This window comes from Phalacrocorax aristotelis, chromosome Z (genome assembly GCF_949628215.1).
Source record: "Phalacrocorax aristotelis chromosome Z, bGulAri2.1, whole genome shotgun sequence".
NCBI lineage: Eukaryota > Metazoa > Chordata > Aves > Suliformes > Phalacrocoracidae > Phalacrocorax > Phalacrocorax aristotelis.
The window spans coordinates 69,499,824-69,515,767 of record NC_134311.1 but is presented as its reverse complement, the minus strand read 5'-3'; the positions used below and the strand labels follow the sequence as shown (position 1 = coordinate 69,515,767).

The following is a 15,944-nucleotide window of genomic DNA, read 5'->3' as shown; positions in this document are numbered from 1 at the left end:
CTCAGGTGTGCAACCAGCACCAACCTGGGGAATGAAGTTAATCCACCTGGTGGAGCAGCCTCAAGTGAGATAAAGCCTCGCTATTAATTTACCATCCTTAATGCATATGAACAACTCACAGCCGGTCTTACACCCTGGTAACACCGATCCTTCTGTAGTCTGTACTGATGTGATACAGATGCAACCATTAGCTTTAAAAAAAGCAAACAGTAAATTAACTTTTTCAGTTTAGTAATACCAAACTATTCTGGTGTTGAGAGAGATGCCTCTTCACGAGGACGATGGGCAAATAGCGGGATTTAGCAATACCTTTATCTACACAGCGCGACCCAACGACTTCCAAAAAGCAGCCGGAAAACCTCAGGAGAAACTGAACTTTAAGCGGGAGAACTCTCACCGCAAAATTCTGAAGCCTGGAGCGGCCACCCCCGGGAGGCGCCGAGGACAGCGCGGCGGGCTCCCACCCCGCAGGAGCCGGGAAGGAGCCGAACCCCCGAGCGGGGGCGGCGGGGCCGAAGCAGCCCGGCTCGCCGCCTCTCCCGCCCGAGCAGCGCCCAGGAGCCGCGGTTCGACCGGCTGGAAGCCCACCGCGGGGAGGGAGGTGGCAGGAACCGGCTCTCCCTCACGCCGTGCCCAGGCAGCTCCCCGCGCCCCAGCCCGCCCACCACCACTGACCTTGCCTCCCGTCGGGGAAGAGCGATCCGCCGGCCGGCGGGGCCCTGCCCAGGCAGGGCGCTTGGACGTGGAGGACCAGGAGCCAGAAGGAGAGGTGTGCCACTCGGCTCAGCAGGACACATGGCATGGTGCGGGCGGGGAGCGGGGCGCCGCCACCGCCGACGCCTAGCCGGGCCGCGGCATGGCCGGGCGGCGGGACAGCGGCGGAACGGCCTCCGGGCGCCGATCCCCACCAGGGCTGCGCGGGGCCGTCCCGGTGTCTGGTTTCTGCCGGCGGAGGAAGGAGGGCTATGTGTGGGGAGGGAGCCGCTCCCGGGAGCTCCCGCCTCGGAGCACGCAGGGGTTAGCGCGCCGGAGGCGAACCGGGCCGGGCCAGCGGGGAGGGGAGGGGAGGAGAGGCCGCCGGCGGGGGCTACGGCCCCCGCACCCCGCCCTCCTCAGCGACAAAGGTGGGGCGTTAGCCCGGCAGCGCCCGCGGCCGTCCCGCGTACAGAGGGCTCCTCGCCCCGGCCCCGGGCGGCGGCTCCCCGCTGAGGGGACGGAGCCCGCCGAGTCTCGCAGCCCCGCAGCCGCCCAGGCAGAGGTTCCCCCCCGGCTTGTGGTGAAAGCCCTCGAAGCACGCGGGTGTTCAACGCCGCGGCGGCCCGGGGTCGCGGCGGCCTCGCCCCGCCTGAGGCCCGTCCCTGCCTGAAGCGCCCGGAGGGAGCCCGAGTCCCCGCAGGGCCCGGCGGCGGTCTCTGCCCCTCGCCCACCAGCAGCAGCCCGGCTTCCAGGTTGTCCCACCAGCTGCTGAGGCCGTTTCTGTGTTTTAACAGTGCGCTGCCGCATTGGGGCTACTAATGAATGTCCTCCCTTTGCAAGGAAAGTTTCTGATTGCCTTGGGCTTATATTTTTAGGTGCATGCCGGGTACTTTCTGCCAAGGATCCCCTTACACAGCCTCTGCTCACGTTGCTGCTGGCCGCCACTTCCCAGGTACCACAGCGGGTGCCCAGGGCACAGCTTCGGTGCCATCTGGACCTTGAGACCTGGGCCGAGTTCCTTGTCCACTTCTATAGCCCTATGCTTAAAATTGACTCTACCATGTGTTTCTTGGATAGTTTGACCTCAGTCTATGCTTAATTAACGCTCATTCCTCTGCTTACAGTTCCCCAAAGGCAAATGGATGGCTGTCACAATTCAGCTGCCGTAACTGTGAGAACTGTCAACCTCCAACTCCAGAGAATGAAAATACAGGACGGAGTTAGGACTCCAGCGATTTCTAAATCAGGTAGAAATGTGGCTTCTTCCTGGCCTCAGATATGATAACTCTGGAAAGGGCATATATTTATAAAAGAGTGATATTTCATTTATGAGCCATAATGTCCTCTCTTCTAGCTAATGGAATGAGATGATGCAGAAGAGGATGAATTTATGTAATAGTTTATATCCAGCAACACTTGACAAGAGAATATTGTCCAGTGCAAGGTATTTATTTTAATATAGCCACCTATATATTCTTCATATGAATAACGTTATCTCACCTGTTACAGTGCCAAGTTTCCTGGTGTGCGCGCCATTAGGATTCTTTGAATAGTCTAGTGGCATAGTGGGCACTAGACTGTTCTGTGACATTGGATATTGTAACCTGCTTAGCTGTCTATCAGTACTTCCCTAGAATTGATTTAAAGCTAAGTGTGACCTGAAATTGATATAAGGTCTATCATACTTAACATTTTAAAAACACTTGACAATTACTGCATAGAACAAGCAACATAATTTGCTGTGATTATTTTAAAATAGTTATATTAGTGAATAAGGAAGTACTTACAGTGAATGGAATAAGAACGAAAAGGACTGTAAACTGAGCAGAACAGACTAGGAGCGTTGGAAAGAAGGGGTAAAAGTTCAAGGGATGGGCATATGTTTACAAAGCACTGGTATAACAAGCTTCTTGAAGGCAATCAGAAAAACAGCCCTTCTGAGAGAGGCATATAACTTCGCTTCAATTTGCTGTCATCTTTTTTGGTAGGTGTTCACTGTGCCTGATGTGAGACAACTAGTATTTCGTGCAGGATTCCATCTTAGTTTCTTCCTCAGCAGGAAAAGTTAATTCCCATTGCCTGTAATTCTCGCCAAACATGAGATCTTTTTCTTTCTGCCCTTTCCTGAGACTACAGACTTTCCCATTCTGGATTAACTCTCTCAACCTGTTACCCCTGCCTCTTTTCTTCCCTGTTACCTCTTTTCCAGACAGCATCCCATGACAGAAAGAAAAAAAATCAGGAAATGATGAAGAAATGAAAGCTTTAGGAACTCAAGAGGGTTTGTGGGAATGTGGGTGTTTTGTTTTGATTTGATTTTCTTTTTTAATGACCAAAAATTGTAGATGCAAAAGTCATACAGAATGGAGAAAGAGAACTGTGGGAATCTGATCTGAAACATCTATAATTTCCTGGGCTTTGTGCCAGCGTGCACATACACAGAAGAAATGATTCACTGGCTGTAGTGTCAGAAAATACCCTGGGGGACAGTAGGGTTCCTGCTTAAGGGATGCTGTGGCTGTAGCTGACACAGTCACATAGAGCTGAAATGTGAAGCAATGTCACAAGTAGAAAGCACTTTCCTGCTGTGAGGATATACTAAGGCCAGCTCTTTAAATGAATAGAATTTACAACTCTCTGTCTTCCCAGTACAGACCTGATTTAGGAGAGCATTTGTGGTCTATTAAAATAAGATCCCTATATGTTAAACCATTTGGTGACTCACAGAGAACTGTAAAAATCTAATGATAAGGAACTAATTAATGTTTTGTGTTCCAAAAGAGACATAACCTGAGGTTTTGGAGACTTTTGTGAATGTAAGGGCATTTTTTTATGATGTCAGTTATAAAAAGAAAATTAATACAATTCCACATCAGTTGTGTTCTTGTGACAGCAAGGTATTGCAGTTCAGTAACTGCAGCTGAACACAGAAAAGCCTGTAGAGTTATTGAAAGGAAGACAGAAAAAACAGTCTACGTGATCAAAAGACACAGTCAAGCCTGAACTGCCAATCCAGGCACAATCAATATCTGAGCTATTCTAAATTTAAGTAGATCTCCAGGCCAGAAGTAACAAAAAAAAAAAATGTGTAGATAGGAATTTATAGGCTTGTGGAAATGTGCACAGAGAGACAGAAATGCAAAAGTTATGAGCAGTGAGGAACTGCAACATAAATTATATGATGTGATGTTGAGGAGTTGCTACAAAATGAAGCCCAGCTGAAGACAGTCAGGAAATCTTGCTTCACAGGGAATGAGATTCCCCTGCCCAAAGTTTAAAGACCTAAAAGGCATTTAATCCATGCTTGTTTGTCTTCTCCTCCAGTCAGTAGGGAGAGAAGACATCTCTGGAGGACAGCACATACCTTTCTGTCATACACAAAGTTGTGCTGGTTTTGGCTCTGGTAGAGTTAATTTTTTCCATAGTAGCCCGTATGGGGTGGTGTTTTGGATTTGTGCTGGAAACAGTGTTGACAGTACAGGGATGTTTTATTTATTGCTGAGCAGGGCTTACATAGAGTCAAGGCCTTTTCTGCCTCTCACCCCACCCCACCAGAAGTGGGCTGGGGGTGCACAAGGAGCTGGGAGGGGACACAGCCAGGATAGCTGACCCCAGCTGACCAAAGCAATGTTCCATACCATATGACATCAAGCTCAGCATATAGAGCTGGGGGAAGAAGAAGGAAGGGGGGGACGTTTGGAGTGATGGTGTTTGTCTTCCCAAGTACATGTGATGGAGCCCTGCTTTCCTGGAGATGGCTGAATACCTGCCTGCCCATGGGAAGGAGTGAATGAATTCCTTGTGTTGCTTTGCTTGTGCACGTGCAGCTTTTGCTTTACCCATTAAACTGTCTTTATTTCAACTCATGAGTGTTCTCACTTTTACCTTTCTTATTCACATCCTACCATGGGGGAGTGAGCAAGCGGCTGTGTGGTGCTGACTTCCCAGCTGGGGTTAAACCACAATGAAGGTGAAACACTGCCCGGACCTGACTATCCATTAACTACATGGGCAGCTTAACAATTTGCTTGGACTAGAAATGTTAAAAGAGTGAGTCACACATGATGTGGTGGGCTGTGTTCAAGGTACTAGGTATTAGCAGAGAGATGAACTGAAAGAGAATGACTCTGAGTCCCAAAGACTCTGTAGAGTGTGCAGGGAAATTAGTGTGTATCCATTAACTTTTTCTTGAAACAGATTTAGATGGAAGTTTGTGAGTATTCTTTTATATATATATTATTCCCTCTTTCTCATTTGGAGATGCGGCCTCAACATGACTGACTGTTGGTAATTGAATCAGAGACACTGTTGGATCTCTCAACTTCCATTTCAAGGATGTAGAAAGTGGAGTTGTAAACTCAAGTTCAAAATGCAACTGTTAACAGTTGTTCTCTGAGTATAGTCAAAAGCATGAGATCGTAGCCCTGGGCTCATAAAAAGCCAAGGGAAGACCATATGCATTCCAGTAACTAAAAAGAGAAAACAAACAAGTGTGAGATGTCCTTTTTTTCCTATTTCTCTTTCCTTCTCCTGCTTCAAAAATTTGTTTTAATGAGAAGAAAATGCCATAAAAAAATTATTCTTAAAACAGTATTCTATGGCAAGAATGCAACATTTAACAATAAAATAAAGCCTAAGTGACACATATTAACAACTCTTTTGAATGAAATCTGTTCAAGAGCTTTATTATTACTACTCTTTTCTTCATGATGTTGAATAGGAAAAGATAAAAATTCCTTTGCTGTTACAAAAATGCCCTGAGAAATAGCCCCATGTTTCGGTATTTAAAATAGTGATACATTCAATATTTCAAAAATCTGCTTTAAGCTACAAAAATGGCTTTCATATTGAAAACAGAACCCCATCTCACTTGCCAAAACATCTCAGAACAGCATATGGCTGGCTCAGTCACTATCGTGTTCATAATCCATCCTTCATTTGTCTACAAGGTCTAGAAAGGAAGTGAAAAATGATAGGGATCCTTTGGTGTAAATTGTAGAAAAATTATGATTTTTCAGCAAATGTTTATTTGGCATATTTATCTGGAACATTTTTAAAGGCTATTTTTATTGCAGGGACACTTTTATCTCTAATACAGTATAGTCAAAATCAATGGGCTGTTGTTGGTCTGAACTGGTGCGATCTTTTAAAGTTTACTCTACGGACTGATGCTATCTGAAGGCAAGCTAGCAACCTTAGCCCCTCGGGTTATTTTAGCATAGTACTATATAAACCGCAAAAAGCCTCTTAAAAGACTCTACAGGGTCTGTTTGAGATTTTTAAAGTAAATGAAACAGCTGTTATTTCCCTGTTATCACCGGAATGCTCCCCAAAAGCCTATGGCCATCAAGTTTCTTACAGTTTTCAGAACGATTGAGTCAGTAACACCAATTACACTGACACTTCAACAAAGAGAAAGTCCAGAAAGTCGCATGTTAGCAAGAAGTTTTTGACTATATTGGTGGAATAAATATGGAACAAATAGAAGACAGTACTTTCCAGAATAATAACCCATAGATAATGTATCTGACAAATTTTGCAACACTTTCTCAAACTAGCTGATGACTTCTTTAACATTTTTTCGGCTATGGAAATGTTCTGATGGTGTGACAAATAAATTATTCAGCTAATATTCCTTTTACTATTCATTTAGGTGTAGCAAGTTCCCTTACCTGCCTCTAAACTTCTCTGAGGTGAAGAATGATGCAACCACCCCAGACTGAAAAGGAATTTGTCTGGTGGTCAGAATATGAGCAAAAAACCTGGACAAGTGTTTAACATTTGCAGCCCTGTATTCAAAATCCACTACCAGCATTCCCATGAGGTACCTCAGTTCACACTCTGAAGTTGCTTTCTCTGGGTAGCTAACGAAAAAAAACCAATATATCTTCAGACATTAATTCCCCCCTCCCCCCTTTCTGAATCTTTACTACTGTTCGGCCTCTGCAGTACATCAACAAGATGAGCTGAGCAGAGAAATATTCAAATTGTAGAGGAAATAATTTTGGGCAAGACATGGTTTCTGCAATTTTTCCAGTGAAATACTTAAAATAGGACGTGGAGGTAGCAATGTGATCAGAATGGGGCAGAATTCAATCTGGGAAAATATCCACTTCTGCAGTGTCCATCCTGCTAATGATTTACCAAATGAACATGTCACTCTTTCTGCATGGCTCAGTTACAGAGTATTTTTTTGCTTGTGAGCTAATAGCAGAAGGACTAAGTAGAGGAGAAATATTGAACAAGAACTTGCCTATTTCAAGTATTTTACTAACCTTCATTCTGGATACGTGCTGACACTAGTGCTACAGCAGCCAGCACTGCTGGGGGCTGGGGAGACACTTCACCTCTGGTACCATTTGTAGAACCTCTGCAGGATGCAGCTGTGATTAAAACTTGGCATTTTCATTTTGCTTGTTTATATGGTGGTTGCAATAGTGGTGCTGAAGGATCCTTGGCTTTCTCTCCTGCCTGTGCTGTTTTACAGGTGGCTATCTAACACCAGTGGGGCTGTGGGGTTGTTAGGTTTCACGGCAAGGATGGCTTACTTTGGGTGAGAGAATGCGAGAAACTCTTGACATTCAGCAGGCATGGGGTGCAACTTAATGCCCTACTACTGAAAAGGTCATGTGAATGCAACCTCAGATAGTGCTTAAGAGGTATGGAAGCCTAGGAAAAAATCCATGATTTGCAGAGAGTGGGGAAGAAATATCAGGACTCCATTTTTCAAGGCCTGCTGCAGTCAGCCTCTTGAAGGCCCACTATTTCAAATTTTTTTGTTTCATTCTAATACCAGTGTATTTTGTGTAGCAAGTAATCTAGACGCTAAGCTTTCCTAGAGCATTGCACTGCTAATTCCAGTAAGTTGTACCCTCATTATATGCAATAAAAAATACGTATAAAACTTCCTAATTACTGTTGTTCCCCTTTAGCACTCCCTTGGTCCGGCGGATACTTTTGCAGGGTCACTGTAGGTATGAGGCAGAGTGATGAGTGGACAGCTGGCAACAGGTGGCATGCAGAATAGTGGCTTTGCAAGAATTTCGGTAAGATAAATCGGCTTAAAGAGTATGGAGAAATAATTTGCTTGTTAAATCTTTCCTCCATTCCCCACCCCCGGCCGATTTATTTAGGTACGTCTAGAATCGGTTTCGTTTTCAAAATGTGCGCTTACTGTGATTTACTGACAAGCAGACTGGGAGAAGGAAAGCTTCGGCTCCCGCTCCCATCGGCTGCTCTCCGTTTCTGCCGCCCACCCGGCGCAAGGCCAGCACGGGGCCGGCCGCGCACGGCCGACCTCCGGGCCCGCTCCCCGGCGCGCCGGGGCCCCCTGCGGGCGGCCGGGCGGGCTCCTGCCCTCGCCCGGCACTGCCTGCCGCCGGCAGCCTGTTCAGCTCCCGTCCCTGCCGCTTGCTTTAAAATTAGGGATCGCCACCCTCTTTCCGCGTCCCGAAAGCGGGAAAGGTGTTTGTCCGTCCCCAACCGCGGGAGGGCGGGAGATGAGTTTTCCTTAGGAGCTGACCCGCTGCGGGGACTTTTTGGGAGAGGGCATCGCCTGGGGTGGTCTGAGCTCATCCCAGTGAAAGGCGCCGCCCGCTCCGTTGGCAGGCAGGGCTCCCTGGATCTACGGAGGGGGGGGCGGCGGGGGCGGGCGGGGGAGCTCCGTCGCCCCTCCGCGCATGCACCGGCGCCGCCGGCGCCGATATAACCGCGGCGGAGCGGGGATCGGCGCCAGCTGTACCGAGCGGACCCGATCCGGTGAGGCGGAGGGACGCCGGTCCCGGACCTGCCGCCGCCGCCGCCGCCGCCATCGCCGCCGCCGTCGTCGTCGTCGTCGTCGTCGTCCCGGCATCCCGCCCGCCGCAGAGCCTGCCCAACACCGCCGCTGCCGCCGGCTTGGGGGTCTGGGGAAAGGCTCCCCCGGACCCGTCGGCCTCCCTAGCATGGGATGGGCGAGCCTTGCGAGCGCGGTTCTTGCTCGCCAGCCACCGGCATGAAGGAGGGAGCAGGCTGGGAGTCATGGGACGCGCCTCTAGGTTTCCTGGAGGGCGCCCAGGTGGGCAACAGGAGCAACGTGTCCTTCCTGCAGTTCTTTAAGAATATCAACCTGGAGCGAGCCGATGGGATGCAGGGGGACAGCTCCGACGTGGTGCGGATTGTCATCTCCCTGGTGTACTCCGTGGTGTGCGCCCTGGGTCTGGTGGGCAACCTGCTTGTGCTCTACTTGATGAAAAGCAAACAAGGGTGGAGAAAGTCCTCCATCAACCTCTTCGTGACTAGCCTGGCAGTGACTGACTTCCAGTTCGTGCTGACCTTGCCTTTCTGGGCAGTGGAGAATGCACTGGACTTCAACTGGCTCTTCGGCAAGGCAATGTGTAAGATTGTCTCTTATGTCACAGCCATGAATATGTATGCCAGTGTCTTCTTTCTCACTGCCATGAGTGTGGCTCGATACCGCTCTGTGGCTTCAGCCTTGAAGAATCAGCGGCGCAGTGACCCACTGGGTGGCTGCTGCTCTGCCAAGTGGCTTTGTGCACTCATCTGGCTGTCAGCTATCCTGGCTTCCCTGCCTCATGCCATTTTTTCCACCACTGCCACTGTCTTTGATGATGTGCTCTGCCTTGTCAAGTTCCCCGAGGGCAGAGGCAACAATGGCCAGTTCTGGCTGGGTCTGTACCACATCCAGAAGGTGCTGCTGGGCTTTGTGGTGCCGCTGGCCGTCATCAGCCTCTGCTACTTGCTCCTGGTGCGCTTCATCAGTGACAAACATGTTGGCAGCACCTGCAGTGGCCCCAGCAGCAAGCGCCGCTCCAAAGTGACTAAGTCAGTGTCCATCGTGGTGCTGTCTTTCTTCTTGTGCTGGCTGCCTAACCAAGCACTCACAACATGGGGCATCCTTATCAAACTCAACGTGGTGCACTTCAGTACTGAGTACTTCCTCTCCCAAGTGTACCTCTTCCCCATCAGTGTGTGCCTGGCACACTCCAACAGCTGCCTCAATCCCATCCTTTACTGCCTCATGCGCAGGGAGTTCCGCAAGGCACTGAAAAGCCTCCTTTGGAGGATCACCTCACCTTCCCTCACCACCATGCGCCCTTTCACCGACACCACCAAGCCTGAGCAGGAGGAGCAGGCCCTGCAATCCTTGGTGCCTGTCCACCCCACCACTGCTTCTTCCCCTGCTGCAACTGTCCAGCCAGAGGTGGCCTACTACCCCCCTGGGGTGGTGATGTACAGCAGCCGCTATGACCTGCTGCCTGCTAGCTCCACAGAGCAGCGCTGCTGAGATGGGCAGGGGGATCTAGGGGGTGGGACTGTGGGGTCTGTGCAAGATGTGGCCCTGGGATATTGAATGCCTGGTGGGGACAAGGGGAGGAGGAATGGGTAAAAGAGGGTTTCGGCATGAGAGATGCTCTTTTGGGGTTCTGTCTGCTCTCAGAAGCTTGTTGATGGAAATTGTTGTCTTGAAATTGTCCCCCAGACTGGGGAACAGGAGTAGGAGGAGGTAGTGGGGGTGTACTGGGGGCTGATGTGGCTCTAGGAGAGGCTTTTTAGTGCTTGTACCTGTTCTGGGAACAAGGAACTGGGAGGGTGGTGGGACTCTGTCCAGGGAGGATGCAGGATGTTCAGGGCACTGTAGGGAGGAGTGGGACTGGATGGGGTGGAGCGAGGCTGGCAGGCCTCAGCTGTGGCCCTACAACCTGGAGGTGCAAGCAGCAAGGGGCCAGCAGCCTTCCCACCCCTGTGTGTGTGTTTGTGGCAGGGGGAGGGAGCTGGGCTGCTTTCTCACTGCTGTGTGGCATTCTAGACGTTGCTGGCTCAGCTATGGTCACAGCTCCCTGGGCTCCAGTGAGGGCACAGGGATCAGGCAGCCTATGTCCTGTTTTATACCTACCCTGATGGGAACAGCCAGGACAAGTGGGTACAAGGCTCCTGCTTGTTCAGGCTTAGCCCCTTTCCCCTCTTTTAGGCACCTCTTAGGAAAAGAGAGGGGACAAGGAGCACTGTGCTCCCATCTGGATCTGTGCAGGATCTGCTTTTCCAGCACCCCCCCACCCCCTCTGCTGCCAGGATACACAGCAACCCAGACAGCCGAGGAGAAACCTGAAGACATGACTTGCAGCTTCATGGAGAGGTGTTGCTTTGTCTGTCTTCGGAGGGGAGGGTGTGAGCCTGCCAACGTTGTGTTCTCCAGCCTCTCTCCAGGGTGCTGGGGGGGAAACCCACAGCACCGAACCATATGTGGCAAGACAGGCATCTCTCCCAGGGCGCTGAGGCTTCAGGCTTTGTTCTCACTGTGCTTCAGCCTGTTTGTATCTCACTCCAGGAAATCAGCACAACTAAATAAAAAAGGGGAAAATACAACTAAATAAATGAAGGGAAAAAGAAACAAATCATAGCCACTTCCAGCTGCTTGCTCTGGGACACTTCTGGGTTCAGCTGCAACCAAGCACCAAGATTTTTGTTTTGCTGAAGTGTTTGGTAAGGGTCTGCACTGATACTTGCCAGCATTTCGGTTAACTCCATTCCAGCTCCTCTGGTGCGAGCAGCCCCAGAGCCTGCAGTTCAGTGCTCTCGCATGCTGGAGAAAGGCAGGAACAATGCCTGTCCCAGCCTGTGTTCCAGAGTAACATCTGGGAAATAATTTGATGTTGATTTGAAATGAACTTTTAGGGGGATAAAAAGGGTAATTTTAAGCTATGAAACTTTTTATTATAAGTTTATATATTTACTTTTAAAATATTTTTTTAAATTATGAGAAAAAATAATTTAAAATGGAAAGGTCAAAATACTTCTTTAAAAAGATAGCAAAATGCAACAGTTCTGGTTTTGTTGTCAAAACACAAGTTTGTTAATCTCCAATACTGCATATGGGATGCAGTGTTCAAAACCCTCTCCCCTAACTCCAACATCTCTAAAAAAGCATTTCTGCAGAGGGTTGTTTGTCACCTCTAAGTACTGCCATGGAGCAAAGTTGCTATTGCTGTCCAGAGAAAATTGCAGTGCTGTTGGTGGCAATTATGCTTTGCAGACTCTGTTAGGTTTACTGTACTTGTCGGTAACTCCTGTTGTAAAACTCGGGTTTGGTCTGGAAGCAGCTGGTTCTGTTACTTTCAAGGAGAAGCTGTTAGTTTTTCAAAGCAGAAGAGACTTCTACTACAGCCTTTGACGCTTGCTAACTGGGAAGGTGCCTGGAGAAGAACAGCAGAAGTGAGCTGACAGCTGATGGACATGCTTATACAGACGCAAAGACTCTGAAGAATTGAGATATATCCACAGAAGAACTTGAGCATCTAAGTACTGTACTACTGCCCCTCTAAGTTCCTAAATCCTGACTTGGCTGCCACTTGAAGTCTGTAGGTATTTAAAGTTTTTCCTAGTAAATTTTTTTTGTGCCTAGAAGTCTGCTCCTGAGCATGCCTAGATCTGCTTAAGTCTGTAGCATTTATCTCAGTGCTTCATGGGGATCTCTCAAGGCAGGACTGGCTGCAGTGTGTATCCTAAGCGAGGGAGGCATCCCAACACGAAACACCCTGTACCAGACCACACAAAGTTAGGAGGGGCAGTCAACTTAACTCATTCCCCCCATTCCTTTGCATCTATGTATAGATATGCTTCTCCTGTCTCACCTTCAATGCATGTGCAAGTTACGCTCCTTCCTCTTCCCTTTGGAAGCACTAAATAAGTGGGCAGAGCTTTCACCCGCAGCCTGGGAAACTCAGCTTCCTCCCTTCCTCATCCCTGGGGAATGACTGAATCTCTGGGCTACTCTATGAATGTGCTCAAATGCTCTGGCTTGAAACAGTTCCCTGTTGCGTGAGCTGCTCACCGTTGCTGGAACATAAAGGGAAAGCAAGCCTTTGAACACTACTTTGCAGCATAGGGTTAGGATGTGACCCCCAAAGAGGAAGTGGTAAGATTTTTTCCTTTTAAATATAGAAGAGAAATTGGATCCAGATCTGGATTCTAGGTCTCTCCCTTCCAAGAACAATGATGAACTTGCTCCTAGGTCCTGATTCAATTAAAGTTTCGGTATGCCATGCAAGAGCGTGAGAGCTTTCTAGACCTAAAAATCTAGCAGCCTAATGTGTCAAAGGATTTGCAAGAAATGCATTTGGGTCTCACATGTTCTGGGAGAATGCTTTAATGCCTGTGCTAGCAGATGAAGAAAGCCACACTGTTGTGTGAGAAAAGGATACCGTGAACACTTAACTCCACAGTTCAGAGAGATTGAACTGTGTCTCTATAGGCCAGGAGAAAGTACAAATTGAAGAAAAGGGGATGAATCTCAAAGTCAGACTCTCTTCTTAGTGTTTGCTTCTGAACAGCGTAGTTTCTTGCTTGGCTTAGTGGAATTTAAATCCCTGTCCTGATGCTTAAATGTTCTTGTGTATTACATAAAAATCTATCCAGGTGTCTAAAGCATAACTGTAAATTTCAGTAGATAGCAAATTGCCTAAAAGACATACTGTGTGGTACTCAGCATGACAAAACCCGTGTGCTTTTGTGGATGTCAATGTAGAGATAATTTTACGCCAGCAAAGCAACATAGTAAAATAGATGATGTTCAGAACAACCCATAGTTAGCCCAGAATGTTAGCAAGATACCATGCTCAGAGGAAGCCATAAGTACCTGATCACTGAAGACATAAAAGTCTTACAGCTGGCAAATCATGCAAATAGGAAAATACCTTGGGTGTGAAGGGACCGGACTCTGGACTTAGAGGGCAGTTCTCTCTTAAGGCACTAATACACCAGGTGTAGATCATGAATCTGTTGTTTGAAAGAGTCACAACCCATCCACAATTGGCCAAATGTCAGTTCAGGTCATATCGTCGGTTCAGGCTGTGTGGGTCAGTGTGTGTGCAACATGGCCAAAGAGCACTGCTCTAGCTGTGCATGAGCAGAGAGGAATTTTGCTTCACATGTGCTGTGAGTCTCAGTTACCATGAAATCTGTCTTGTATCGGCAGGTGCACCAGCCTGGGCATTGCAAGGAAAGAGCAGTTGCTCTGAGTGTGCACACAGCATCGGGCGTGTGGCCTGAGCAGAGGGTCTTTCCAGCTTTGAGACTACATGTTAGCAGCCTACTGGGTGTCCAGGGGTTTCCTGTGTAATCAGTACAACACTCTCTTCCTGTTTCATCCAAATGTTCGTGTCTTCATTTGTAACAATTGCCTTTTCATTGACTAAAATAAACACAGCTGAAGGGCACAAAACAATACTTACACAGTTCTTTAAGAGATTTTTGTGACCAGTCGCCTGCTGTTGGAGATTCCTGGTGGGGTGCTGGCAGAGGTGTGCACATTGCTACAGAACGATAGGGACCCGAAGGTGCAGGCTGACACCTAGTGACAAACTCAAGGAGCCTGTAAAGCCCAGATATTCTCAAAATCACTGACTTTGCCTAAGGACTTTTAAATATCTACCACCCTCAAATAACTAACCAAGCTCTTAATGTAATAACAACCTCCAATTGCATTTCCAGGTTTCCTTTTGAAATGCCTTTTCAGTAGACACACTGATTCACTTTCTCATTGAGTTATTTTGGCATTCATTTTAGCAGTAAAAAAACCCAGTCCCCTTCGTTCCTGTTCATGGCTGTCTGCTTTAAAACTTGATTATTCAATTGAGTGCCTACGCAGAAGGTCTGAGCTAATTGGTATCCCTGAGCTTGAGCAAGCATAGGTATGGGTGCGGTGCAGCTCAAGGGTGTTAGATTGGGAGCTTGGATCTCCAATTTTTTGAGGGTTATTTCTCTCCTGCTTCAAAAGAAAATTCTGATTAATCCGTTCAGAAGCGGTTATTGAAAATATCTTTTTATCATGGTTAAGCAGTGTAAGAATCTCTTCCAGGTACATTCTCAGCATCAGTCAGTGCAGCAGCAGTTGAGACAATGTCTGCAAGAAAAGGCTGGGCAGCCAGTTAACTAATTTCTTTGCTAAAGTGCAGCTGGTAACATGCCTTAGACGTGTTCCCTACTTGCAGGGAGTTGTTTTCCTTAGAACCAGCTCTTTCAAATCCTGCACATGAGTGCAGGTTTCTCAGCCTGTGTTTGTGTATAGCCTCAGAGACCTTCCCAAAATCTTTACTGTAAAATACAGGCTCACAGGACACCTGAGCAAATTGGGCCAAGAAAACACCTGGAGACAGCAACAATTTATTTAGTTGTACAAGTTTTTTTAAACCTTGACCTATCTGCTGGGGGACTGCAGACAGAAGGTTCAGGTGACCGACTGCAGACTACTCAGAGTGGGAAATAACAAAATACAGGCAGCTCACTCAGATATTAACTCTCTCCCTCACTCATCCGTTCCTTGGGACAATGAGATACTATTTCTCCAAGGACTTGCCTTGCTCCTTGCACAGACCAACTGAATGAGTACACTCTTTGCACAATGATCAAATTAACTATTCAACACTGACTTCTAGGATCAGTGTTGTGCTGGTTTTGGCTGAGAAGGGGTTAATTCTCCTCACTGTGGGGGTCAGCTACCTTTCCAGCTTCCCGCGCTCTGCCGCGTGGCGGGGGGGGGGCTGGGAGGGGCAAGGCCGTGGCGGGGGCGGCTGACCCCGACTGGCCAATGGCAGGTTCATTCCATACCATGTGACACCATGACCAGTATATTGAGGGGGGGCAGCGGCAGCGCGGAGGGGGCGCGGCGTCGGGTCGGCGGGCGGGGAGCGGCTGCGGCGCGTGCGGTTTGTTCCGGCGGTTCGTTCCCCCTCTCCCCTCCCCTCCCTTCCCCCCCTCCCCCGGGGCTTTGCGCCTCTCGTTGTTCTCCTTTACATTGCATTTCTACTGTTGTTTCTTTTAATTTTCATTATTAAACTGTTCTTATCCCAACCCACGAGCGTTACCCTTCTGATTCTCTCCCCCATCTACCGGTGGGGAGTGAGCGAGCGACTGTGTGGGGCTGAGCTGCCGCTAAACCACGACAAGTGTTCAATGAGCCTTTCCACTTTTGTTCAGAAGACACATCTAACATAATGTTGTATAAAATCAGAATCCTGTGGAGAAATTACTTCTTTCTGTAGTTGTGAAAAAGTATCTGATCAGCTTAGAAGTCTGAAGATCAAATACCTTTCATTTTCTTTTCAGGCCCAATCCTAACACTGAGATAATAAAGTTGCTATCAATTAATAGCTAACAATAACTAGCCCAGAGTTAAAACAATTCAATAATTTTCATTTAAATTGAAGGAAAAAAAACCACCTTTTTTATGGTGAGTGTGGTCAAGCACTGGA

General features: G+C 48.2%; 2 protein-coding genes and 1 long non-coding RNA gene across 7 annotated transcripts in view; 2 read left to right on the top strand and 1 right to left on the bottom strand.

Moving 5' to 3' along the window:
• Positions 1 to 1,005, bottom strand: part of ADAMTS12 (ADAM metallopeptidase with thrombospondin type 1 motif 12) — a 196,397-nt gene extending 195,392 nt beyond the window's left edge. For both annotated transcript variants that reach the window (XM_075079144.1, XM_075079145.1), the window contains exon 1: positions 676 to 1,005. In XM_075079144.1, the coding sequence (XP_074935245.1) occupies positions 676 to 802 (127 nt within the window). In that variant the 5' untranslated portion in view covers positions 803 to 1,005. The remainder of the gene's footprint in view (positions 1 to 675) is intronic.
• LOC142050487 (uncharacterized) lies at positions 431 to 7,606 on the top strand. 4 transcript variants are annotated; one of them, XR_012658044.1, is made up of 5 exons: positions 1,152 to 1,448; positions 1,572 to 1,648; positions 1,821 to 1,943; positions 2,051 to 2,140; positions 6,350 to 7,606. It is a non-coding gene; the product is annotated as an uncharacterized LOC142050487 (long non-coding RNA). The 4 variants fall into 4 exon arrangements; XR_012658043.1 differs by lacking the exons at positions 1,152 to 1,448; positions 1,572 to 1,648 and adding an exon at positions 432 to 769; XR_012658042.1 differs by lacking the exon at positions 6,350 to 7,606 and having other exon boundaries at positions 1,127 to 1,448; positions 2,051 to 2,922.
• An 809-nt stretch (positions 7,607 to 8,415) lies between these two features.
• Positions 8,416 to 15,132, top strand: RXFP3 (relaxin family peptide receptor 3). The gene has a single exon (XM_075079041.1). The coding sequence runs from the start codon at positions 8,645 to 8,647 to the stop codon at positions 9,980 to 9,982; it is 1,338 nt and encodes a 445-aa protein (XP_074935142.1). The 5' UTR covers positions 8,416 to 8,644; the 3' UTR covers positions 9,983 to 15,132.
• Positions 15,133 to 15,944: the final 812 nt, after the last annotated feature.